This window comes from Salmo salar, chromosome 28 (genome assembly GCF_965601325.2).
Source record: "Salmo salar chromosome 28, fSalSal1, whole genome shotgun sequence".
NCBI classification, from domain to species: Eukaryota; Metazoa; Chordata; class Actinopteri; order Salmoniformes; family Salmonidae; genus Salmo; species Salmo salar.
The window spans coordinates 21,718,495-21,744,113 of NC_138318.1; the positions used below are offsets into that span (position 1 = coordinate 21,718,495).

Sequence of the window (25,619 nt, forward strand, 5' to 3'; positions counted from 1 at the left end):
GTTATTCTGTCTCTCACTGTTCAAATAAACCTACCATTAAAATGATAGACTGATCCTTTCTTTATCAGTGGGCAAACGTTCAAAATCAGCAGGGGATCAAATACTTTTCCCCCCTACTGTATAAGGGTAAAGAGAAGGCCACATCGAACTGGAACTGATATTATTGAAGTAAGTGATATTATTGAAGTAGAGATATTAGTCAAGTTTTTTTTTACATTCCTAAAAGGTCAAATGTTTTTCTTTCTGCCTCATAAGAAAACAGGGGGCAGGAAAACCAGCATGCAGGGAACTACTTTTGTGTATTACTTAGATTATTGTGTGAACTAGACTGTACTGTAGCCTATGGGTGTGAGTGACCAGGTTGATAAGGCCTATGAATCTCATACACTGCATCAACAAAATCATGGAAACAGTAGCAGCATAGCAACCAGTTGCTAGGATGAAGCAAAAGGCAGGCCCCTAAAAGAGCTGACTTGCTTATTTGGCAAGTGAGCCATAAAAAAATCAATCCCCCAATGAATACCTACCATGTTTCCATGGTGACCATATGGGAAGTGATGGAGCTGTTTGGATGAGCTATGGGTATCCTATATTTACCAACATGAATGCGCTCAGATCTGACCTGTTGTATAATTTTTGGGAGACAAATTTCCACGAAAAAAAACCTGCATGCGCGCGACCGACACGCCTATACAACTCCACCTGAAGTTTTGTGAGCGTGCCTCATCTCTATGGAGACAAAGAGACGCATCAGAGGGAAAAACACAGAAGTTGGGGAATTAGCTAGCTGAAAATGGATTCGATTAAATAGTAAGAGGAGATGATAATAATTTAGCTATTGTGTAATTAGTTAATAGGTTAACAGAATGGTAGGGCATTTGCCTTTGCTTAAGCATCTGTCACCACAATTCGACCGATCCACCTGTCTTAGCCTACCTATTATATAACTAGCTAATATATTACATTATTATGGTGACGAACACGCCAACGAGTTAGCTAAGTTAGCTAACTAGCTAATGTTTTGATATATAAAATAGCTCCATGTGTAATCTTATAAATCAATAAACTTTACTTCCAATATTGACCATCTGTAACGTTGTATGTCAGGAGTCTTTGTCCACATAATGTACAGCTGGGAAAGACGCGCAGCTGAGAACCTCACCAATGCTGAACACATTTGTGAGGTGAAGAAGAGGAGAGACCTTAAATATCAGGTAAGCTATGTTCCAAAGAGGTAGGCCTAAATCTTGTACATTAGCAGTTCTCAAATAATTTCAATGACATGAAGGTTTACAGGGCATAGACAATTGTATGATGGATGTTGTTCAAGTATGACAGCAACAGATAACAGTGGTAGCCTATGGTGTAGAGATTATAGCTGAATGAAAGTGATGATAATGATGGTGATAATTAAGGCGATTATATGGAAATGAAGGTAATTATGTTGCAGGACCACCTACGCAGACGGGAACAGGAAAGGGCAGACGCAGAGGTGAGGAGGGAAGTACACAGAGTACGGACGCCTTCACCAACACCTCAGACAAATAGGTTCAAAGCCCGCAGGTATGAAAGACCATGGGCACAGGGAGCGCCAGACACCAAGAAGGTATTAACTCTTCACACTTCTACAGTTTTACAAGTGCCACATAACATTGTCTGTGCATGTCATTGCAACAACTTTGGTCCTGTATAGCTCAGTTGGTAGAGCATGGTGCTTGCAACACCAGGGTTGTGGGTTTGATTCTCATGGGGGGCCAGTATGAAAAATATATGCACTAACTACTAAGAGAGTCTGTAAAATGTCAACATCTCTACAGTTCATTAGTTGAGACTGTAGCCTACTTTCCTCTAATAGTTTCTCTAAACATTGTCTTGCTGCCTGCAGTCCTCCAGCTCTGTGAAATCCACCAGATCAGAGATGAGAAACTCACAGAACAAAGGCTCAGTGTCCCGCTTTCCTGCCATCTCCAGCGGAACCCAGAGCAGTGTAACCCAAAGTAGAACAGCAGAACTGGCAACCACATCAAAGACATGGAGAAGAGCCATTGCTCCACTGGCATCCCACTGTAAGATTCTCACAATGCATTCTCTGCTGCATCCTCCTAGACCATGCCCCCCCCCCCCCCCCCCCCCCCCCCCCACGGGGGTGCACATTTAGTTTTTTGCTCTAGCACTACACAGCTGATTCAATAAATCAAAGCTTGACGCTGTAGTGCTAGGGAAAAAACAATGTGCAGGGGGGGGCAGGATTGGAAAACCCTGTCTTAGACAACGGACTTCCCTCACCAGTGGTTATGGGGTCCAATGACTCCATTTACATTTACATTTTTTACCAAATTGATATACTTCCTTCTTTATGCTTTTTTCAAGGTAAGAAACAATCTCCACCATGTCACAAACACAGATCTGTGGCTATAAAAAACAGAGCCTGTAAGTTATCCACATGTGCAACTAAGTCAAACACTCTGAAACTAACACAAAGTCAAGACACACTGAGGGGGAAGAGAAAGATGGGGGCACCATCATGTGACCGTGCAGATAGTTCAAACATCTCTACAAGACATGATCTGGTCAAGAGGCCATTAGACAGCTGCTACCTCCCACAGCCCCTGATTTGTTCTAGAAGGTCCTACACAGATTGGCCCTGTCTCCCCTCACTGCAGTACCACCGCTCCCCCAGCCCAGACGACCCAGAGCCCCATCCCTATCTCCAGCTGATCTCGGAACCCTTCCAGGGCTTCTCAGAGAGCAGTAGTATCACAGAGGAGTACGTACGCAGTGAGGACACCTACAGGGCTGAGCTCTGCTCCAGGAGTTTAGCTGACACCAGTCCTTTGTCCGTACCGGAGTCCCTCCCCTCGCAATGCCCCTCCAGCAGTGGCACCCTGGAAAGCAGCTCTCTCAGCCTCAGTGACTCCTTCACCGGCCCCCTTAGCAGCCACTTCCACACACTGGGTGTTCTGTCCTCCGAGTCTGAGTCGGACAGGGAAGACGACAACCATTCATGTCAGGATGCTGATAGAGAGAGCTACTACATCCCTGTGAGGTGGGCTGCCTCTCAGTCTAGTTCACATGACATCCTCTGCCCGTCTCCCAGTGTCCGTACCGTCCAGAGTCCTAGGGGCATGCAGTCCCAGCTGAGTATGGAGTCAACAAGCACCCCTGAAGAATCACCAAACAGTAGAGCTTCATACACTGGAGGAGGATATAGTCCCATGCCTTCACTGATGCAAGTAGGTCGACTGTCGATATCACCGTTGTCGATAACACCCTCTGTCACACAGAGAGCCAGCAGGGGGACTCTCACTACCCCGCAGCAGCTGTATGAACACCTCCCTGAGCTGGATCATCTCAGCCCCCTTAGCCCCAGGAGAGCTAACCCCATCTGGCTGGGCTCAGAGAGATGGCCGGTGTTGGAGGCCTCACCACCCAGGACCAGCTACACCCTGAGGCACTCCCAGCTGGTCAGCAGGATCCAGCAGGAGGAACCAGAGGAGGTCAGAGGAGAGGCCAGTAGTAGTGACAGTAGTACAGAGGACACTCCGTCCTCCAGCGAAGCCTCGCGCCATGGGACCTCTGGGCTGATGGATCACCTGACCATGGCCCTGATGGCCCTCCGTGACATCCGCAGGGAGGTGGCTCACATTCAGATGAGCAACGCACAGCAGGGTAGTGGTGCTATGGCAGCTCAGGAGGCCCAATCAGCACCGGCTACCAACCCAGAGACGTTACGCAAAATCAAAGAACGGTGAGAGGAGCTGGAGAATGGGACAAGTACTCTGTCCTTCTGTTCTTGTCATTATGTCAGATGAGTATCCTCTCTAAATATAGTTACTGGTCCCTTGATAAAGTTTGGCATGCACATTTATTTTGCTTTCAGGTCTTTTATACAGATGTAAGATCTTAATTTGACCTGCACTGAGTGTAAAAAAACATTAAGAACAACTTTATAAAGTAGCATGAAATCATCCTATATTCTTCATCTCATTTGTAGTCTTCTAACCTCCACAGTCTGTTGGAGGAGTCGTCTGATGAGGAGGAAGGGGACCAGTGTCGTATCTGTCAGTGTGGTGCTGGCTCCCCGACCAATCCCCTGCTCACCCCCTGTCTCTGCTCCGGCAGCCTGCAGTACATCCACCACGACTGCCTGAAGAGGTGGATCCAGACTAAAATACAGTCAGGTCAGTTTAATGACTGATTTAATTGTTGAAATGAATCATGATGGTGTAGCTCTGAACTGATGGAAGGAATGAAGTGTGTGTGTGTGTGTGTGTGTGTGTGTGTGTGTGTGTGTGTGTGTGTGTGTGTGTGTGTGTGTGTGTGTGTGTGTGTGTGTGTGTGTGTGTGTGTTACCATGTGTTTCCAGGGACCACACTGTCTGCGGTCAGAACCTGTGAGTTGTGTAAGGGGAGCCTAACACTGGATCTGGACGACTTTGACATGGAGGAGTTTTACCAAAGGCATGGTCAGACACAGGTATACATCCCTTCTTATGCATATCCCTACAGCATACTACCCAGCTGAGCAATAACTGTATCAGTCTGTTGTTGTGACTTACAATATAAATGCTTATCTGTGTGGTGGCAGGTTGACGTTTACGGTTATGAATCTTGCCCTGGAGGCAGAACTGAGCAATTTCCGCTAGATGGGTCAGCTGCTAAATCGAAATTGGCTATATTGTAAAAATTCATGAAAATCAAAATGTGCTTTTAGTTCATAATTTGACGTTAGGTTTAGGCATTTGGGTTAGCAGTGTGGTTAGGGTTAATGTTAGGGTTAGGTTTAAAATCAGATGTTATGACTTTGTGGCTGTGCCAGCTAGTGACCACTCTGCAGAGCTGCCTCCAGAACAACATTCATGATGGAAAACGCTACCCTGCTGTGTGATATGGCAATGCTAGTAGGAGTAAATATTAGTAGGTTGTTTATCTCATCCATATTCTCTTTTAACCTCCTCTGACTTCCCTGCCGTCCCAGGTGGAGCAGACCAGTCCAGAGCTGTACATGTTGCTGATCCTTCAGCAGAGGTTCTCAGAGCTGCTGCAGGTGGCCCAGTCACGTAGCAATGCCGTCTCTAGGGTAGGAAGGAACTGTTTCATGGTGTTGGTGCTCATGCAGTGAGGGACTAACGTCCTGTTCCCCAATGGTACAGACTACTCCACAGCTATCCATTTATACATACAGTATCACACGTTAATGCTGTTGTTACTCCTTCAGAAAGTAGATAGCCTATATCTAAGCCTGTACTTTTAAAGGTGAGGTATACAGTATAAGTGAGAGAGAGGGATTTAAAACAAGATGACTCACTAGGCTAACCATAAATAATGGAGTATAACTAATTGGTACATTCATGATTATCTGCTACAATATGAGATAGATTGAAGGTCAGAAATGTTTCTTTATCTTAGATGGCTACCAGACTGTACCTGATTCAGAGAACAGCAGGGGCCAACAGTAGGTGACGACAGTGTTGATCATTTGGTGACAGAAATACTGTGCAAATCTAAATGGATCAACACTTGATAGCCAGAGTTCTTATATTGAGATGTCTGCAATTTACTAAATAATTGTCTTCTTTGTAAAAATGGATTTGAGGAGTAAATCTGATTTGAAATAATTTGATTTGAAAGATTGTTAGGTTTAAAGGACAACTTTGATTGAAGAATGATTGATCAATGGAACCTGTTGTGTTTACGGGCCTTTTATAAAAAAATATATCAACAAATTAAGATGTTTTATTGTCACATACACCGGATAGGTGCAGTGAAATGTGTCACACTCTCTGAATAGCTATCTACAGTTGAATAACAGCAGTTGACTTGATGTTGTCTTGATTCTCCCTCAGGTTTGGAGGCTTCCTCTTCTTCCACACACACTGAGGGTAGAGCCAGCAGAGGGAGCCAGAGAGGCAATCACGCGCCAGGGACACCTGACCCACCCACCTGATACATTCTTTCTTCCTGTTTTTAAATCCTGGGTGAAGTGACGTTAATGATGAATTTATTCTAACTTATTTCATGAAATGATTTTAACACACGATGCAGTGCATCTTATTCAATGGTACCATCTGGACAGAGGATAAATAAACTTGACAGAGAGGTGGTGGGTATAATAAATATATTTATTCTTATCTATTTAAGTTAAATGAATTACTTATTACACTATTTATTACATTTCTATTATTAGGATTTTAACATCAGCTTTGCTTTTATATTGCACACTATGGCATTTAACAGATGGAAGAAGGCTCTTTAATGCTGCTAATTGTTGGAACAGTAAACAGAGATAAACATCCAGAAAATAGAAGTTAAATTCTTAAGGAAATCAACTAGAAAGTCAAACTCAGGGAGCTGGTTTTTATATCAGATGTTTGGTGTGAACCTTTCAATCTTTTTACATACACAGACACTGTAGTTTTACTGTACTGTTTTACTGTACAGTACTGTACTATCTATGTCTCAATGGCTTTCTTTCATAACTTCCTGTAGCTGAAGAAACTTAGTTAATTTTCAAGTTTCAAACCAACTTAAAACAAATTAGCGTAAATAAAATCTTTCAATCGATGAATGTGTTGTTCGGACTCAACTCAAGTTGCTGTGACCATGGGAGAGTTGTTCTTGGTAATGTGCATCAGTGTAACATGTGTGAAATCACTGATGCTCTTCACTGAGATCCCTGTGATGTGACTCAGCTCCTCCACTACCTGGTGATTAATGGTTGGGCCGTTACTAGTTCATTGAGCAGCATGCACTGTAGTAACCAAACACTAGTTTTCAGCTAAAGTTTATAATCCAACTTCAACATAATAGCTTAAACCTTACTAAGTATGGAAGAAATACAAGTTAATAATATGACTGTTTACAAGAAGGATATATTATAGTAGCTGATCACCTGTTCCCAGTTAGTGACATTGAGGATGTATGCACCCACAGCAATGACACCAACACCAAGAAGCATGCAGTCTTCAGTCACCGACACAAAAGTCTTTCTGTTGGTTTTCACAGGGGACACATGCTTATTTATGGCTGTTACACTATTGTTAACTAAACACACACGGCCTACTGTTACTAACATTGAGAGAGGAAAACTACGGCTGCCAATGGCCCTGGTCAAAAGTAGAGCACTATAGGGAATAGGGTGCCTTTTGGGACGCGGCCTACCTCTGTTCGTCAGATGGGCTCAGGCACTGAGTGGTGGCCTTGAGCAGGGAGTCATAGATGGCTGTCCTCTGGAGGTAGGTGAACTGGAGCACATGTCTGCTGAGGTGATGCAGGTGCTCCACAGGGATAGAAGAGTCATTGTGCCCTGTAGGATGTGGTGGGTAGTGAATAAATAGTTACATACTGGTAACACCAAGAGGCATTTAAAAAATATATTTTATTGAATATCCGAAACATACAATATACTTGCAGTGAAGCCGCTCAACAACGACACCATACCAGTCATCCAACAGACTTCCATTCAGAGCGACACACAGAAGCATCCAGGGTCAATGCCCTGCTCAAGGGCACGTTGACAGATCTCCCACCAGGCCAAAAAAAGTGAACCCGAACCCTCAAAGATCACCCCACAGTTCCCCAATAGCTGTACCCCAACCATTCGAGACCCCCCCCCCACCAAGAAGAAAATATTTTGCTTATATGATTTGAAAAACGAATCTTCAGGAGTAGGCAGCGCCATAAGTAAGTGAGTAAACTGAGATATGACTAAGTTAATCAGGGCAATATATTCATAAATAGACAGGTATTTACCTCTCCATGGTTGCAGGATCTTGTCTATTTTTACAAGTTTTCTATTGAAATTCATTGTGGAGAGCTTATTTATATCTTTTGTGATATGAATACCAAGTATGTCTACTTCATCATCAGCCCATTATATACAGCTGAAGTCGTAAGTTTACATACACCTTAGCCAAATACATTTAAACTCAGTTTTTCACAATTCCTGACATTTATCCCTGGTAAAAATTCCCTGTCTTAGGTCAGTTAGGATCACCACTTTATTTTAAGAATGTGAAATGTCAGAATAATAGTAGAGAGAATGATTTATTTCAGCTTTTATTTCTTTCATCACATTACCAGTGGGTCAGAAGTTTACATACACTCAATTAGTATTTGGTAGCATTGCCTTGAAATTGTTTAACTTGGGTCAAACGTTTCAGATAGCCTTCCACAAGCTTCCCAAAATAAGTTGGGTGAATTTTGGCCCATTCCCCCTGACAGAGCTTGTGTAACTGAGTCAGGTTTGTAGGCCTCCTTGCTCGCACACGCATTTTCAGTTCTGCCCACAAATTTTGTATAGGATTGAGGTCAGGGCTTTGTGATGGCCACTCCAATACCTTGATCTTGTTGTCCTTAAGCCATTTTCCCACAACTTCGGAAGTATGCTTGGGGTCATTGTCCATTTGGAAGACCCATTTACGACCAAGCTTTAACTTCCTGACTGATGTCTTGAGATGTTGCTTCAATATATCCACCAAATTTTCCTACCTCATGATGCCATCTATTTTGTGAAGTGCACCAGTCCCTCCTGCAGAAAAGCACCCCCACAACATGATGCTGCCACCCCCGTGCTTCACGGTTGGGATGGTGTTCTTCGGCTTGCAAGCTACCCCCTTTTTCCTCCAAACATAACAATGTCATTATGGCCAAACAGTTCTATTTTTGTTTCATCAGACCAGAGGACATTTCTCCAAAAAGTACGATCATTGTCCCCATGTGCAGTTGCAAACCGTTGTCTGGCTTTTTTTATGGCGGTTTTGGAGCAGTGGCTTCTTCCTTGCTAAGCAGCCTTTCAGGTTATGTCGATATAGGACTCATTTTACTGTGGATATAGATACTTTTGTACCTGTTTCCTCCAGCATCTTCACAAGGTCCTTTGCTGTTGTTCTGGGATTGATTTGCACTTTTCGCACCAAAGTACGTTCATCTCTAGGAGACAGAACATATCTCCTTCCTGAGCGGTATTTTGGCTGCGTGGTCCCATGGTGTTTAAACTTGCGTACTATTGTTTATACAGATGAACGTGGTACCTTCAGGCGTTTGGAAATTGCTCCCAAGGATGAACCAGACTTTATTGATTTATTGTCATTTTCCCATGATGTCAAGCAAAGAGGCACTGAGTTTGAATGTAGGCCTTGAAATACATCCACAGGTACACCTCCAATTGACTCAAATTATGTCAATTAGCCTATAAGAAGCTTCTAAAGCCATTACATCATTTTCTGGAATTTTCCAAGCTATTTAAAGGCACAGTCAACTTAGTGTATTAGTGTATCACACAAACTTCTGACCCACTGGAATTGTGATACAGTGAATTATAAGTGAAATAATCTGTCTGTAAACAATTGTTGGAAAAATGACTTGTGTCATGCACAACCAACTTTGCCAAAACTATAGTTTGTTTTCAAGACATTTGTGGAGTGGTTGAAAAACGAGTTTTAATGACTCCAACCTAAGTGTATGTAAACTTCCGACTTCAACTGTAGGTAAACTGCAGGGTAATGTAAAAATTGTATTTTTTAAAGATCCGAATACGTAATATTGTACACTAATCATAATTTGGTTTTAGTCCAGAGAGTACATAAAAGCTATCTAAATCTTCAATGAGACATTGCAGGGATCTAGCTTGCGGACTTAATATAAAACTTGAGTCATCGGCATACATGGACACCTTTGTTTTTAAGCCTTGGATTTATAATCCTCTAATGTTGTTATTGGATCTGATTTTAATAGCTAGCATTTCGATGGCCATAACAAATAGATATGGTGATAGCAGATACCCTTGTTTAACTCCTCTTGACAATTCAAAACTCTCTGAGAAGTAGCCGTTATTTACTATTTTACACCTGGGATTGCTATACATTATTTTTACCCATTTTATAAGAGAATCACCTCATTTGAAAAAATCCAGGCATTTATAAATAAAATCCAGTCTTACTTTATCAAATGCCTTTTCAAAATCTGCTATAAATACCAGGCCTGGCTTCTTAGATGTTTCATGATGTTCTATTATTTCTAGTAGTTGTCGTATATTATCTCCAATGTATCATCCATGTTAAAAACCTGTCTAATCAGGATGAACAATACTTGATAAAACCTTTTTAATTCTTAGTACTATGCATTTCACTAGTATTTTTGCATCACAACATTGAAGTGTAAGGGACCTCCAGTTTTTTTAGATAGACTGGGTCTTTATATTTGCCATCTGGGTCTTGTTTTAATAATAGAGAAATCAGACCTTTCTGCTGAGTACCTGAGAGACTACCATTTCTTTAGGAGTAGTTAAAACAATCTAACAATGGAGCTTTTAGTATATCAAAAAAGGCTTGAGATACCTCTACCGGTATGCCATCAAGCCCTGGGGTTTTTCCAGACTGAAAGCATTTAATAGCCTCAAAAAGTTCTTCCTCTGTAATTTGGCCTTCGCACTGATCTTTCTGTACATTTGTTAATTTTCCATTTTTATATTATTTCGAAATAATTCCTTACCAAAATCTTCATTCCGTTGGAGAGGATTGGACGGAAAAGAGAACATCTGCCTAAAATAATTAGCTTCCTCTTAAAATATCATTTGGAGAATCATAGATGACTCTGTCTTCAGTAACGAGTTTCTGCAAATTATTTTTGTTAGTATTCCTGTATTGGTGATTCAGGAAGAATTTTGTGCATTTTTCTCCATATTCCATCCAGTTTGCTTTATTTTTGTAATAGATTACATTAGATCGTTCTTGAATAAGTTCCTCAAGTTCTTTTTGTTTTTTGTCTAACTTATTTTGTATCGCTGTAGTATCGTTTTTATTGCTATCTACCTGTACTATTAGTTCATGGATTTCCCTTGTTAGTCTTGTCTCTTTAGCCAGAAACTGCTTTTTTATTATTGATGAATATTGAATTGAATGACCTCTGAAGGTACATTTAAAAGGTATCCCAAACAATAAGGTTCCCAATTGAATACATTTCAACTCTATATCTGACATGGTACAGGGGTCTTCTTTTTTTAAATCCCATAACCATGTGTGTGAGGTGTATACTTCTGTTTCAAAGTAGATTTATTTAAGACTACCAAGATTCACTCTGTGACCCTGATTTAGCACAGTGCTGTAAAAGGTTTATACAGTAAAATGCCTCTGGAAAAGTTGTGTGAGGAGGTAGCAGGGCTGAGGGGGAGTTTGGAGTTTAGCCAGAGTGAAATTCTCACGCTCCACGGAGAGAACAAAGCACACACAGCCAAGGTAAAAATCCACGATTTCAACATGGATTGTCTATTCAGGGAAAACAGGAAAACAGTAATGAAGGAGTCGCTACTAGACATACAAAGTCGTAGCATGCGTGAAAATCATTTTTTTTCTCGGGTTCCTGAGGACGTATCCAATAATCTAGAGGGCGCGATCAGAGAATTCATGCAATCCGCCTTGAAACTTCCTATAGAGACTGTAAACAAGGAGACTGTAAACATTGCTGAACCTATATTATACTGGAAAAATTAAGTTATATATTATTTTCTCTTAGTTAAAAATAAGTTGTCCTCCAGTAAACTTGGATTAAATTTCCAATATCCCCGTCCATGTGGAAAACCTATAAGAGTTATGTGAATGCCAATTAGATGATGATCCAATCGCATTCTGTCTCCTATTAAAACTTTTTTAACCTTTGATGCAAGAGAGAAAGAGACAAGAATGTAGTCAAGAGGACTAGCTTGATGAAGTCTCCTCCATGTATATCTCACAAGGTCTGGGTTTTTTAGTCTCCAAATATCCACTATTTCTAATGTGTCCATAATATTTGTGATTTCCTTAAGGGCACGGTGATGATAGTTTGTAGAGTGATTACCTTTACGGTCCATTGAGGTACTTAACACTGTGTTATAGTCTCCTACCATAATGATTTGATCATTTGTTACCTGTAAGTTCAATAACTTGGTATAAATGTTTTCGAAGAGGTATGGATCATCCTGATTTGTACCATATAGATTAATGAGCCAAATCTCTTTTCGTCCACTTTCATATTCAAAAAGATCCACCTTTCTTGCAAATCATTCCTGACTATTTGCACATTCAGATCAACATTTTTGTGAATTAATATCATCACACCTTTTGAGTTCCTTTGTCCATGACAGAAAATTATTTCACCACCCCATTCCTTTTTCCACACAACTTCATCTAAGGATGTAGAGTGAGTTTCCTGTAAACAGTATATGTTATATTCCTTTTCTTTTAGCCACGTAAAGACTGATCTTCTTTTTCTATAATCTGCTAAACTGTTACAATTATAACTGGCTATACTTATTTCATCCCTTACCATAACTAGATACTATTCTCAGTCTAAATTGACCATAATTAGTGCTTGTAAAGTCACTGCCATCAGAGATATTATGACAGTCAAAATTAGAGCATTCAAATGTCTGATATTTAGAATTCAAGAAATAGGTTCTAGTAATATTTGTTTTATTCCCTTGCCTGTTTGCCTGTGAGCCAATGCCGCAGATGTTAGAAAATTGAGACAAGATATTATGTGTGTAGTAAATCTGAGTAGGTTGATGTGTATGACATTGGATGTGATTTAGTGAGAGTGTGTACGATGTCTGTATAAGAGTAAGACTATAATGTGTGCTGTCCAAATAAATAATAACTCTGCCATTTTGCATTGGTTGAGTGTCTATGTGTGTAACATGTAGTGTGTATAGCCTTAATATTGATGATAATTGTAATCCATATCGTATCACCGTCATAGCTGCATCATAATTTCCTTTAACATCATTAAAAAACACATCCCAGCATTTCCATAGCAACAGACGTTTCACATGATCATGAAAGAGACCTTGCATTACTCTAGAGACGGCTTCACTAAAGTACAAATGTATTCCGTACAATATGTTATTATTCCCCAATGCCCCTATTCTGATATCTTCCCTTGCTTGTTGTAAACATATATAAACTTGTAGACAAATACACAAACAAGAAACATATTAAATTGTAAAACAGTTCTCGACAATAGAGAAAGGGAGAGTGAGAGAAAAGAGTGAGATCAGGTGTGTGTGTGTATGTATAAGTCCGTATGTGTAAGCAAGCATGTAATTGAGTACGTGTGTGTTCATATCCACTTCATAGTGTTCAGATATTTTTACAGTTCTCATACTTTCTTTTTTTCGCAACCTGAAGTCCCTGTAGAATTTAGTACAGCCATGGTGTTATGGAGCTGTCTCGGAATAGCTGTCCATCTATAAAGAGTATGTCCACAATGAGAAAGGCACGCTTACCCTTCTCCCTCTGTTGCCTTTGTACCGGATACAGTCTCTTACAACATTCGTTTATCTCCCTTGGAAATTGATCATTGAGACCAAATTTGGTCCCTTTAAGCTCCCTTCCCCTGCTTTGATCATCTCCTTTTGTTGGTAGTGTTCAAATTTTGCGATGATCGGTCGGGGACCCTTGGTCTTGTCGCTACGAGCTCCAAGTCTGTGTACTCGGTGGAAAGTCACCTTGTTTACAGTCTCTATAGGAAGTTTCAAGGCGGATTGCATGAATTCTCTGATTGCGCCCTCTGGATTATTGGATACGTCCTCAGGAACCCCAGAAAAAAAATGATTTTCACGCATGCTACGACTTTGTATGTCTAGTAGCGACTCCTTCAACACTGTTTTCTTGTTTTCCCTGAATAGACAATCCATGTTGAAATCGTGGATTTTTACTTTGGTTGTGAGTGCCTTGTTCTCTCCTTGGAGCGTGAGAATTTCACTCTGGCTAAACTCCAAACTCCCCCTCAGCCCTGCTACCTCCTCACACAACTTTTCCAGAGGCATTTTACTGTATAAACCTTTTACAGCAGTGGGCTAGATCAGGGCCACAGAGTGATTCTTGGTAGTCTTAAACAAATCTACTTTGAAACAGAAGTATGTATACACCTCACACACATGGTTATGGGATTTTAAAAAAAGAAGACCCCTGTACCATGTCAGATATAGAGTTGAAATGTATTCAATTGGGAGAGGGTACAGGGTGGATATTGTGGATATTGCTTGTAATGTTAATGTCAATGCTTATTTTTTTATTTAACCTTTATTTAACTAGGCAAGTCAGTTAAGAACAAATTCTTATTTACAATGACGGCCTACCCAGAAGACAGAAGACTGGAATATAACAAAACTGTTTGACATAGAAACATTGTATTTATCAATGTTTATTTAAAACATATTTTTAAATGATATTAATAACATTCTGCCCATGAGGCCAAAGAGGGCGCTTTTGGTCATTGCCTGTAGGAAATGGGTTCTACAGGCCTAAATAGGAATGTAGCATGTAATGTAGCACCTCATTACAGCAAAATGTCATGTCTCTTTTTGTGGTTATCATAAGGACTACAGAATGTGAAATACTTACCAAGCACCTCCAGGAGTATCTCAACATAAGTCAGAGGGTTGGGGGTGTTTAGCCTGAAGTCAAGTGCTTTCAAGATCATCAGCTCCATGTCCATGATAGTTTGTTTGGAAACGCTGTGGCCCATCGAGTGAAGAAACTGCGCTGCTGTGTTGTTGTCAACCACCTGGTAAAGTAAAAGGTGAGAAACGTATTATTGACATTATGAATGGTGATACAAATGGTGATCTACAGATTAGAGGTCGACCGATTAATCGGCATGGCCGATTAATTTGGGCCGATTTCAAGTTTTCCCAACAATCGGTAATTGGCATTTTTGGACGCCGATTATGGCCAATTACATTGCATTCCACGAGGAAACTGCGTGGCAGGCTGACCACCTGTTACGCAAATGCAGCAAGGAGCCAAGGTAAGTTGCTAGCTAGCATTAAACTTATCTTATAAAAAAACAATCAATCTTCACATAATCACTAGTTAACTACACATGGTTGATGATATTACTAGGTTAACTAGCTTGTCCTGTGTTGCATATAATCAATGCGGTGTCTGTTAATTTATCCTCGAATCACAGCCTACTTCGCCAAACGGGGGAGGATTTAACAAAAACGCATTCTCGGAAAAAGCACAATCGTTGCACAAATGTACCGAACCATAAACATCAATGCCTTTCTTAAAATCAATACACAGAAGTATATTTTTTTAAGCCTGCATATTTAGTTAAAAGAAATTCATGTTAGCAGGCAATATTAACTAGGGAAATTGTGTCACTTCCCTTGCGTTCATTGCACGCAGAGTCAGGGTATATGCAACAGTTTGGGCCGTCTGGCTTGTTGCGAACTAATTTGCCAAAATTTTACATAATTATGGCATAACATTGAAGGTTGTGCAATGTAACAGCAATATTTAGACTTAGGGATGCCACCCATTCTATAAAATACGGAACGGTTCCGTGAATTTCACTGAAAGAATAAACGTTTTGTTTTCAAAATGATAGTTTCCGGATTTGACCATATTAATGACCAAAGACTCGTATTTCTGTGTTTATTATATTATAATTAAGTCTATGATTTGATATTTGATAGAGCAGTCTGACTGAGAGGTGGTAGGCAGCAGCAGGCTCGTAAGCATTCATTCAAACTTTACTGCGTTTGCCAGCAGCTCTTAGCAATGCTTGAATCACAGCGATGTTTATGACTTCAAGCCTATCAACTCCTGAGATTAGGCTGGCAATACTAAAGTGCCTATTAGAACACCCAATAGTCAAAGGTATATGAAATGCAAATGGTATAGAGAGAAATAGTCGACGCGTTATAATTCCTAAAATAACTACAACCTAAAAGTTCTTAACTGGGAATATTGAGCCACCAGCTTTCATATGTTCTGAGCAAGGAACTTAAACGTTAGCTTTTTTTACATGGCACATATTGCACTTTTACTTTATTCTCCAACACTGTATTTTTGCATTATTTAAACCAAATTGAGCATGTTTCATTATTTATTTGAGACTAAATAGATTTTATTTATATATTATATTAAGTTAAAATAAAAGTGTTCATTGTTCATTCAGTATTATTGTAATTGTCATTATTACAAATATAAATATATATATATATATATAAAAATTGCCAGATTAATCGGTATCGGCTTTTTTTGGTCCTCCAATAATCGGTATCGGCATTGAAAAATTATAATCGGTCAACCTCTACTACAGATGATAATGAAAAAGTTTCCCAAAACTCACAGCACTGTGCAAAGACAGTTTGCTTGCTATTTGCACACAAGAGAGGAGAATGAGATGGAACTTCTCACTCAGTTTCTCATAAACAAGGTCCTCGTAATTTCCTTTATGGACACCTGCTGCCCCTGCAGGTGTGTGTGGTGTTGAAAACAGATCCTCCAGGTGCTTTATCATAAACCTGTTAGCAGAAGATACTCATTATATTGGTCTTACTTTTAATCACATTGACAGATAACTGATAGTTCCTATTTTCAGATCATGAATCCTACCTTTCAAGTAATTCAACAGCATGATATCCAACCAAGGGGTCAAGTCTTAACTCTTCTGTGACAAGGAAAACGCATTCTGTGGAAAACAGAGCCAGCGGTTTTAGGCCTATTCAGATTGGATTTCATGGCCTAGTCCTACGGTTCAAGTCTGTAAATGTTTTAGCTAGAAAGTTTATTGTGGTAACTGTCGAGCATGGCACTTGCAATGCCAGGGTCAAATCAAATTTTATTTGTCACATGCGCCGAATACAACAGGTGTAGTAGACCTTACAGTGAAATGCTTACTTACAAGCCCTTAACCAACAATGCTTTAAGAAGTTTTAAGAAAAAAAAGTGTTAAGTAAAAAATAGATAAGTAAAAAAAATCAAAAATAAAAGTAACAAATAATTCAACTGTAGCAGTAAAATAACAATAGCGAGGCTATATACAGGGGGTCCCGGTACAGAGTCAATGTGCAGGGGCACCGGTTAGTCGAGGTAATTGAGGTAATATGTACATGTACATATGTACATTGGGATAGGGCCCCCAAGTGGCGCAGATGTCTAAGGCACTACTTCTTAGTGCTAGAGGTGTCACTACAGACCCTGGTTCGATCCTGGGCTCTATTGCATCCGGTGGTGACTGGGAGTGCCATAGGTTGGTGCACAATTGGCCCAGCGTCGTCCGGGTTTGGCTGTGATATGCTGTCATTGTAAATAAGAATTTGTTCTTAACTGCCTTGCCTAGTTAAATAAAGGTTAAAATGATACAATGTTAAGGTAAATAGCATACTGTAGCTATATATATTGTACAGGGTGGATATTGCTTGTAATGTCATTGTCAATGTTTTTTTTATTTTATTTAACTTGGCAAGTCAGTTTAAGAACAAACTCGTATTTACAATGACGGCCTACACCGGCCAAAACGGACAACGAAGGGCCAATTGTGCGCCGCCCTATGGCACTCCCAGTCACCGCCGGATGTGATACACCTCAGGATCGAACCAGGGTCTGTAGTGACATCTCTAATAACTTGGTCCAATCGAAGCTAATATGAAAAATCCGACTTTCATCATCTCTTCTGTTTACGACGTGATTCAGTTGTTTAACAGTGGATCAGAAAATCACCAAAATAATAGCACATAACTTATAGCTAGTGTCCGTGTGCTTATGGATAATTCATATTTACTTTTATTTTGACCATAGTGACCTCGTTTTTTTAAATATTTGATATTAGATCGGTTTGGTCAACCTGTCACAGGTTACCTGTGAAGCCAAAATAACGTAATGTTACGTAACTTTAGCCTAAACAAACGTGGCGCCATTCGCATTTCCGGTGGCGTGTTCTTGTCAGGGCCGTTGCCAGAGCACAGATAGAACAATGAGATAGTTGACCAAAGTAATGAGCAACCGTTAGCCAGCAGCGAGCTAAAAACTTACCTATCAATCTTTTGTCTTTAAAATCCCCACTGTAACGTGATAAATTGCTCAGTTTATCTTTGTTTCTGATATTGAGATTTATGAGAAAGTCTGATAAAATCTCAAAAGAAGCTTCACCAAACTTTAGGTTTTTGCTTTGGCTTGGAGAGAATGGGAATCTCTTCGCCATAGCTAACGTTACTAGCTAGCCAGAAATAAAATGGCAAGATCAAAAAAAAAATCTGATTTCGTTGTCCGCGGAGTTAATTTTTTCAAATGCAGTACCTTATTTTGCCATGAGATGGCGGTTGACACGCTATAAAAAAAAAACGACCTTTTCGCGTCGAAACCGGAAATGTCTGGGGGACCTATTATAGTGTTGCACAAGCAGATCAGGCTGTCGCAAAAATGGCTGACCAGAAACCGACTGTGGATCCCGAAGTCCCTTTTGCAAAGAGGATAGATCCAAACAAGGAGGACCTTACCAGGGACGAGTTCTACTTTATCAGACAAGTGGAGCTCGCGCAATGGAAGAAGAAATCGCAGCAACTCAGGGGCCGTAATATTGCAACAGGACTTGCTATCGGAGCCATTGTAATGGGTATTTGTATCCTTGCCAAACTCAGTGACAAAAGGTGAACTGCGTAACATATGAGCTTATTTGCCCTAAACGGCATGATATAGCGATCCATTGTAATGTTGCCATAACTATTAGCAGTTAAAGTCAACCAGACATTATTCATGTATGTCCTTGAAGCTGTAAGTCATTGTAGATAGGTTATGAAATTGACGTTGTAGTGGTGAAGAACAGCATGACATGTGTTTGCATAACAGCCATGTACTGTAGCAAGCCAGTTAGCTAATTAGATAACTATGTAACGTTAGCTAGTAGCCAAGTAAGGATCTCACTAGAGTTAGCTAAGTAGCTCTCTCAGCATGCCACTTTATTACAAGTTGCTACAGTGAAAGCTGGTGATGAGTGTAAAACATGTCTGCCATAAATGTATGTTGATGATGAAAACGTTCAACCTTGTGTTTATGTAGCTAAGCTCGATTATAGCTTCATACCCAGCACATACCTTGCCTCTGTCAGCCCATTTTCCTTGACTTTGCTCCTCCTAGATGGCTACACGTTTTACTCAGTGAAACAGGAGAAGATTATGGATGAGCTGGATGAGGAGGCCAAGGTCGCGAGGATGAGGGGGGCAAAGACGGGCGCCAACTGACTTGGCGATCAGATGGACTGAGCTCAGATCGACTGTGTGCTGTGCCACTGATCCTATCGCCTGTAGGCCTACTTGCACTGGAAGGGACTAATGCTGACAAATGCTGGTGCTACATCTTATTCCACTGCTAGCCACTGTCAAGGCAGCATCGGACCCTGTTTTGCCCTGGATATGTAGACTTTTATGTGGTTGTGTTGCTGACTTAAGTGTCTTCATGGTGATTAAACATGCTTGTCTGTAGAAAGAATTATCTTCTGCCCCCGATTAACCCCTTACAATTTCAGGATCCTGGGTCTTGTTCATTAGGCACCAAGCGGACGGCAACGGGAGGCAACATTTTTTTTTAATGGTTTCTGTTAAGTGCCCCAATGAACATTACCCTATTCTCCTTCCTTTTCTTCCCAACGAGTAGGCACTTGTGTAGAATTATTTGTATTCCCTTCAAATCAGCATCAAATGATTTCTCCCAAAACTCTAAAACTAATTCAACCTCATGTCTATCAGTAATGTTAATTCTACAGTGGCCTTGGAATAGGTGGGATAAGAATTAGAACAGCTCAACTGAGACAAAGAAACACATTTATATTGAAATATATTTATGTTGATAAAGGATTGAGTTGTACATTTGTTATTATGTATTTGTTTTTTCACAACAATAAATGGCATCTTATAGCAAGGTCAGTGTAATGTTTCATACACTGATATTGCCACAATAGTACGGAAGCTGAGAGGAACACTATCATTATTTCAACTGTATTTATGTCAAAATAGGATTTACAGATTATGTTGTAGCCACCAAAGCTACAGAGTAAAAATATAAAATAAGACATTGCAAGGAAAAGGCACAGATTGAGCATGGCAGGACAGCAGCTTTGTATGTTAAAGCAATACAATCAACCAACAATCATACATGCATTCAGAAATGTGGATTCTCATCACTTTTTCTTTCTTTAAATATAAATCTTGAGTATCATTGCAATAGAATTCCTTTTGTGTATTTAAGGCAATAGCTAATATGGGCTCACAGTTTAATTCATTTGTTAGGGTAGTCGTACTCTTCCCCACTTGTGCATATAAATATGCTACTTACTTTACCAAAAAGTGTGAGTTACTACTAAAGTAGAATTTACTAAAGTGCATAGGGTGCCTGGTTTATTGTGCATTGCAGCAAGGTTTATCATTGCCAATGTGTTTGCACAAGAAAAGTAGCTTGCCAAAATGAATTTGATTCATTTGTAAAAGTAATTTACAAATGCATTATTTCATATTTACACATTTACAATCATGGTGAGAACCAGTAGTCTAGACCTATGTTTGATTATTTTGGGAGAAAATATAATCTCGGCTAAAAAGTCAGGAGAGTTGAAAATCATCAACCATAAATAGCCTCGTTTTTTTAAATCGATGTGGCTGATTTGGCAATACTTTCACTTGGTTTGTTTTTAAAAGGAGTAGTTTGAGTCTTAGATATATGTCATTTATAGAGCTGTATTGTGCCTAGCTTCCTACTGTATAACCTTTTTATATTTCATATGAACACATATAATGTGAAATTCTGAAATATTCTGGAAAGACTGACACCTAAATGATTTCAGTGTTGTAGGTCTACCTATAGTTCTGTATATGGTTGTTCAGAAAGCTACTTGTCTATAGTGTTGCATTTTATAAAAAAATGCTCACTATAATGTATATAAGGTACTGCCTAACATCTTTTAACATCTATGTTCACATCTTTCTAAACATTGACAACGGTCGTCCTTCATAATGCTGTTGAATTCATCAGAAATATTGTTGCATCACTATTGTACATTGGAAAACAGGCAGAATTATAACAACATATCTGGACTTCCGTAGTCAAACTCTAGAGGGCAGTAGCGAGCTACAGTCAGCATCAACAGATCGCAAACAGATAGTCAAATGTGCAAAGAGGAGAGTGAATAATCTGAAACACAGCGAGAGTTACTGAGCTTCATCTCACTCCACTGCTCACAATAAAAATGTGTGCGACAGTCAGATAAGCAGGAAAATAATGATCAACTGCCCCGTCCTCAATCCCATGATGCCAATATTGTAGCTGGAACAACCCTTACTGCTCTGTGGCTACAAGGCAGGACTACAGCTGATCATTAAGGCTCTATGTATAATGATCACACGTTTCTCACTAGCATTGCATAGTATGAAGAATGATGGTGCACTACTCGGGCTAGTACTATTGTGGGCCTTTTATACGCATTAGCTGAGGATTAGGCAGTTTTGAAACTTTTGACCATCTCACTTTAAACACTGTTCCGGTGGCGTCCTAGAACGGGTATGTTGCACTGAACCGTTGAATCTGGCAAGCTTCTCTTGGGGGTGACTGACAGCGGATGACAAAGGTTCCGTTGTCCCTTCATAGCAGAGGGCTCAGCGACCTCTGACGGACCTGCGACCTCTGATTAACTCTGTGACTATTGGATCAGCAGAGGAGCTTCCTGGTTTCTGGGGGATCTAGTTTAGTCTCCTCCAATGGGGGCCCAGATAAAGGGTTTAGAGGTGATGTCAGTTCTTTCTTCCAGCAGGATGATCATTTCAGTCACATTTTAGATGAGGTAGTCTGGGCTTATTCTACAGCAAGCATGGCTGAAGATTCTTACTGGTGAGAGAGGAGACAAGGAGATGCAATGATTAAATGTGTAGAGCATTGTGCATTGCACATTATGATTTCCAGATAAACTTAGATTTTAGACAGCAAAATAAATGTAAGATATGGGTCATGATTCAATCAGAGGTGCGTTGTAGGCAAGCACATTGCACTACCGACAACGCACCTCTGATTGAATCGTGGCCATGCTCTGTGTACAGTAAATAAAGACATGAGAGAACTCTAACCATTCTACTGACATCGGAAGCAAAGGTCACCCCTTTAGAGGGCTTCTCCAGAGAGCTGCTGCTGCTGTTGCTGCCACCCAGAGAGTTCCTCCTGATGATACCTTGGAGGGGGAGCATGTCCACGCGCTGCAGGCTGTTTCTGCGGGAGGTGGAGAGGTAACTCCTCTCCTTAGAGATACGGCGTTGGCGACTGGAGAGCATGGCGGCAGGCGAGACAATCCCCGCAGGGGGAACCTTCCCCATCCTCTCATACAGCTCCTCAATCTCCCTCTTCTGGGTGGCCTGGAGACTCTGCACCTGCACCAAGTGTCTGAGAAAGAGAGAGAGAAACAGATAGGTGAGAACTCTGAGGACTTGTTTAAGTGATTTGGAATAGTTGAGATGCAAGTTGAGTTCAAAGTAATCAAACTTGGATTCAAACCCTAAATCGATCTGGAATGAAAATGGGTAAATAACTGGAGAAATGCTGAAGGTGAAACACTCACTTCTCCCTCATCTCCTGCAGCTCCTCCCGCATGTCCTCGTCCTCGCTCTCCGAGTCGTCACTGCTCATGTACGTGAAGTTGCGGCTGTAGCTCAGCCACAAGTGGTGCAGGGCCGAGTTGTAGGTCGGGCTCCCTGCACCTCCCTCCCACAGGCCACGCCCCTCTGAATCCACCGCCGTGACGGACAGGCCGCTGTCTGCAGACGTACCCATCAGACTGAGGCTACACACTCTCCTCCTCCTCCTTCTTACTATCTGCTGCTCTTCCTTCTCCTCCTCATGCTCCTCGTCATCTTCTTCCCCCTCTTCTTCCTCCTCCTCTTCCTGCTGCTGCTCTTTAGTCCCGGCCCACCCTGCCTGGACCTCCCCGTCCTTCTCCACAGGGAGGTGTCGGTCTGGGGGGGAGAGAGTGAGGGAGGTGTTCAGGCTGGTTTCTGCCCCCTCCTGCTCCTCTGTGCTGCTCCCGGAGGTGGTGGAGCTGCCCACTGACTTGAGCCTGGTGGGGCCTGTGGTGGAGCTGCCCACTGACTTGAGCCTGGTGGGGCTGCCCACTGACTTGGGCCTGGTGGGGCCTGGGGTGGAGCTGCCCACTGACTTGGGCCTGGTGGGGCCTGGGGTGGAGCTGCCCACTGACTTGGGCCTGGTGGGGCCTGGGGTGGAGCTGCCCACTGACTTGGGCCTGGTGGGGCCTGGGGTGGAGCTGCCCACTGACTTGGGCCTGGTGGGGCCTGGGGTGGAGCTACCCCCTGACTTGGGCCTGGTGGGGCCTGGGGTGGAGCTGCCCACTGACTTGGGCCTGGTGGGGCCTGGGGTGGAGCTGCCCACTGACTTGGGCCTGGTGGGGTTAGAGCCCTGTCCATCTGGTGCAGCAGGCACAGGGATCTCCATGCTAGGGGTGACCTGGAAACGACCCACTGTGACGGCAGCAGGCGGGGGATCTGTGGGGTGGAGGAGGTTTATGATTAATATCAACACAGTGATAATAATTATTTTTCACAATCTGCTGTTTGTGTTTACATTCTGTTCCAGTAGTGATATTATTTTCCATTGACATTGACTCGTACTTTCAAATTGATTCAAATGCATAATGTCGTCTCAATCTGAAATGTACTTTAAATGTCAAGCGTGCTGTTACGCAGATCTATCATGGATCGGATAGAATCCTGGCCTTAGTTTCATAACTTTCTGTCAGAAAAACCAATCCAACTGCCATATCTACTGCCAACATCTGGTTGTGTTCATGGTGCCATAAACGGGTGGGAAGCAAGAGCTAGCGGAGGTCTGGCACTAGGTGTAACTCTACTCTACACGGTTGGAAAACAGTTATTTTCTGCTGAATGTGGCCCTGGGATTTCTCAAAAACAGAGCCTGTTCTGTCTGTCTGTTGAGCGAAATGGGCTGGGTTGGGTTGCTCGGGTACTGGAGCTGGGTGGGGTGGGGGTGTGAACACAGACAGGTGGGGAGGATGTGGGAGGAGAGGCCTGTAACGAGCGTGGAAGCCTTCTGATTGGTCATTTCTGCTGGGCAAAGCTTCCCACTGGTTACACACTGGTTGAATCAACGTTGTTGCCACGTAATTTCAATGAAATTACGTTCAACCAATGTGGAATAGACGTTGAATTGACGTCTGTACCCAGTGGGTTCTAACTGGTCAATACTGGTAGGCGGGGTACAGTCACACCTACCTATTGGTCCCTTATTCAATGGAACATTCCATCCAGACATGTGGTTACGCAACAGATCCCGAGGCACTGCTAGTGCTTATAGGTGATAATGTCACCAAACACTGATGTGGACAGGATAAAACACAAAACAGAACTGAAAACAACAGGAAGAGCCAATTGGCCCTAACACAGTCATCAGGCCTTATTTAGACCAAATACAACATAAAACACTAGAGAAAGGGCCTCGTTGAGTGTCTGTGTATGTCTGGAGTGTGTGTGTTTTTGTATGTGTGTGTGTCCCGAGTATGTACTCTGCATTTGTTTAGTGTGCTAACAGAAGCAACATAGGCCTGCCAGCGTCCTCCCCAACCCATCTCCTACCATCAACAGATCAACAGTAAGCTTAGGTAAGGGCCAGTACAATACAGAATACAGCTAGTGTAGAAGTAGAGAGGGGAAAGTCACTGTGAATCTTACCTGTGTAACTGGGAGATAGTCTGGGCTTGGGAGCACTGGCGTTCATCTCAGGCACCGTAGGTCTCAACATTGGTGTGGTTGAGCTGAACGATGATAACTTGGGACAAGAGAAGTGGGAGGGGGGACAATACTTGTCAGAATGGCATTACTTCTCACTGTCAGACAGTCATGTATGGGCTGGTTGGTAACTTACTGTGCTCTCCGGGCTGTCTGGGGACGAAGGGGACAGATCAGACCCTGACGCACAGCTGGACACATCAGACTGGTCCTGAGGAACCATGTAGGACCCCTGGGAACTATTCTGTAAATGGCTTAGGGGGCTGGATGCTGCTTGCTGTGATACCATCTGTGGGCTGTTGTAGCCTATCGTAGGGGGAGATATGTGATTATGCTGCCAGCCGGGGTGCCCATTTTGCGAGTACACAGACACTGAGCCATCCCTCTGCATCTGTGGTGGAGTGTCTGGGCCCTGGTAGATACTGTGTTGCTGCCCTTGGCCAGGCGTCCCACCCTGGGTGTAAGGGAGCTCCACTGGAGCAGTCTGGTAGTGGGGGGAATAGACGGACGAGTAGAACGACTGAGGGTGGGTTAGCTGGGGGTGGAAGCCTGCTATGGAGGGCATCCCCTGGTTAGCCAGGCTGTTGGCAGGGATGAAGGAGTGAGCCATGCTCATTGCCATGGAGATTACGTTGGCCAGGGAGAAGAGGGGCTGTGTGTGGGAGGGCCACATGTTGGGGTTCTGGGGGTGAGGAGGGAGGGTCAGGGAGTTCCCCTCCCCGCTGTACTCAGAGGGGCTCGGAGCATCAGAGTGGGGGCCGCCGGGGGAGCCTGGGGCTGGGGAAAGGATGGAGGGGAACGTGGGGTTGCTGGCGACCCGTGTGAGGGGAGGATGGGACCCCGCTGGTTTGGAGGCACCGGGGTTCACTGGGTAGGGGAAGGGGAAGTGTGTGTGGCCCATGAAGGGGGGCATGTGGTAGTACTGCTGGTGTTGCTGCTGCTGGGGGGGCTCTGAGGAGTACATGGAGGCTGGGTGGTGGTAGTGGTAGTGAGGAGAACCTGGAACATAGAAACAAAACAGAATAATACATGTTAGTTATTATTATTACATTCAAAACTTTCAT

General features: G+C 42.3%; 4 protein-coding genes across 7 annotated transcripts in view; 2 read left to right on the forward strand and 2 right to left on the reverse strand.

Annotated features, from left to right (window-relative positions):
• The first annotated feature begins 571 nt into the window (after positions 1-571).
• On the forward strand, positions 572-6,097 carry LOC106589642 (uncharacterized). Of its 2 annotated transcripts, none has more exons than XM_014179869.3 (10): positions 572-810; positions 1,108-1,214; positions 1,451-1,606; positions 1,886-2,066; positions 2,371-3,748; positions 4,012-4,181; positions 4,367-4,476; positions 4,978-5,079; positions 5,409-5,458; positions 5,846-6,097. In XM_014179869.3, exons 2-10 carry the CDS (start codon positions 1,125-1,127, stop codon positions 5,877-5,879), a joined length of 2,271 nt encoding a protein of 756 aa, XP_014035344.1. In that variant the 5' UTR covers positions 572-810; positions 1,108-1,124; the 3' UTR covers positions 5,880-6,097. The 2 variants fall into 2 exon arrangements, with proteins under 2 accessions (XP_014035344.1, XP_014035342.1); XM_014179867.3 differs by having other exon boundaries at positions 573-810; positions 5,409-5,454; positions 5,846-6,095.
• A 61-nt stretch (positions 6,098-6,158) lies between these two features.
• cntd1 (cyclin N-terminal domain containing 1) lies at positions 6,159-18,082 on the reverse strand. The gene is made up of 7 exons (XM_014179870.3): positions 17,801-18,082; positions 16,382-16,457; positions 16,116-16,290; positions 14,378-14,540; positions 7,161-7,305; positions 6,892-6,988; positions 6,159-6,703 (listed from the first exon to the last, which is right to left on the reverse strand). Exons 1-7 carry the CDS (start codon positions 17,967-17,969, stop codon positions 6,587-6,589), a joined length of 942 nt encoding a protein of 313 aa, XP_014035345.1. The 5' UTR covers positions 17,970-18,082; the 3' UTR covers positions 6,159-6,586.
• Positions 18,083-18,128: 46 nt separating this feature from the next.
• coa3a (cytochrome C oxidase assembly factor 3a) lies at positions 18,129-19,681 on the forward strand. The gene is made up of 2 exons (XM_014179871.3): positions 18,129-18,386; positions 18,902-19,681. The coding sequence occupies exons 1-2, from the start codon at positions 18,188-18,190 to the stop codon at positions 19,003-19,005; spliced, it is 303 nt and encodes a 100-aa protein (XP_014035346.1). The 5' UTR covers positions 18,129-18,187; the 3' UTR covers positions 19,006-19,681.
• The window catches only part of wnk4a (WNK lysine deficient protein kinase 4a), a 74,290-nt gene continuing 68,255 nt past the window's right edge, over positions 19,585-25,619 (reverse strand). For 2 of the 3 annotated variants that reach the window (XM_014179865.3, XM_014179863.3), the window contains exons 16-20: positions 24,692-25,554; positions 24,499-24,595; positions 22,359-23,295; positions 21,874-22,183; positions 19,585-21,637 (exon numbers count right to left, since the gene is read on the reverse strand). In XM_014179865.3, the coding sequence (XP_014035340.3) occupies positions 21,635-21,637; positions 21,874-22,183; positions 22,359-23,295; positions 24,499-24,595; positions 24,692-25,554 (2,210 nt within the window). In that variant the 3' untranslated portion in view covers positions 19,585-21,634. The remainder of the gene's footprint in view (positions 21,638-21,873; positions 22,184-22,358; positions 23,296-24,498; positions 24,596-24,691; positions 25,555-25,619) is intronic. The other variant, XM_014179864.3, reaches the window with a different exon arrangement.

Excerpts from the sequence above, each read along its gene's own strand:
- LOC106589642 (XM_014179867.3), top strand. The coding sequence starts at position 1,125 with ATGTACAGCTGGGAAAGACGCGCAGCTGAGAACCTCACCAATGCTGAA. Across the intron at positions 1,215-1,450 it reads GGAGAGACCTTAAATATCAG|GACCACCTACGCAGACGGGA; the intron begins GTAAGCTATGTT and ends ATTATGTTGCAG. Across the intron at positions 2,067-2,370 it reads TGCTCCACTGGCATCCCACT|GTAAGAAACAATCTCCACCA; the intron begins GTAAGATTCTCA and ends GCTTTTTTCAAG.
- cntd1 (XM_014179870.3), bottom strand. The coding sequence starts at position 17,969 with ATGGCGAAGAGATTCCCATTCTCTCCAAGCCAAAGCAAAAACCTAAAG. Across the intron at positions 16,458-17,800 it reads TAAAGACAAAAGATTGATAG|AATGCGTTTTCCTTGTCACA; the intron begins GTAAGTTTTTAG and ends TGTTTTCCACAG. Across the intron at positions 6,704-6,891 it reads ATGTCACTAACTGGGAACAG|GTAGTGGAGGAGCTGAGTCA; the intron begins GTGATCAGCTAC and ends ATTAATCACCAG.
- coa3a (XM_014179871.3), top strand. The coding sequence starts at position 18,188 with ATGGCTGACCAGAAACCGACTGTGGATCCCGAAGTCCCTTTTGCAAAG. Across the intron at positions 18,387-18,901 it reads AGCCATTGTAATGGGTATTT|ATGGCTACACGTTTTACTCA; the intron begins GTATCCTTGCCA and ends TGCTCCTCCTAG.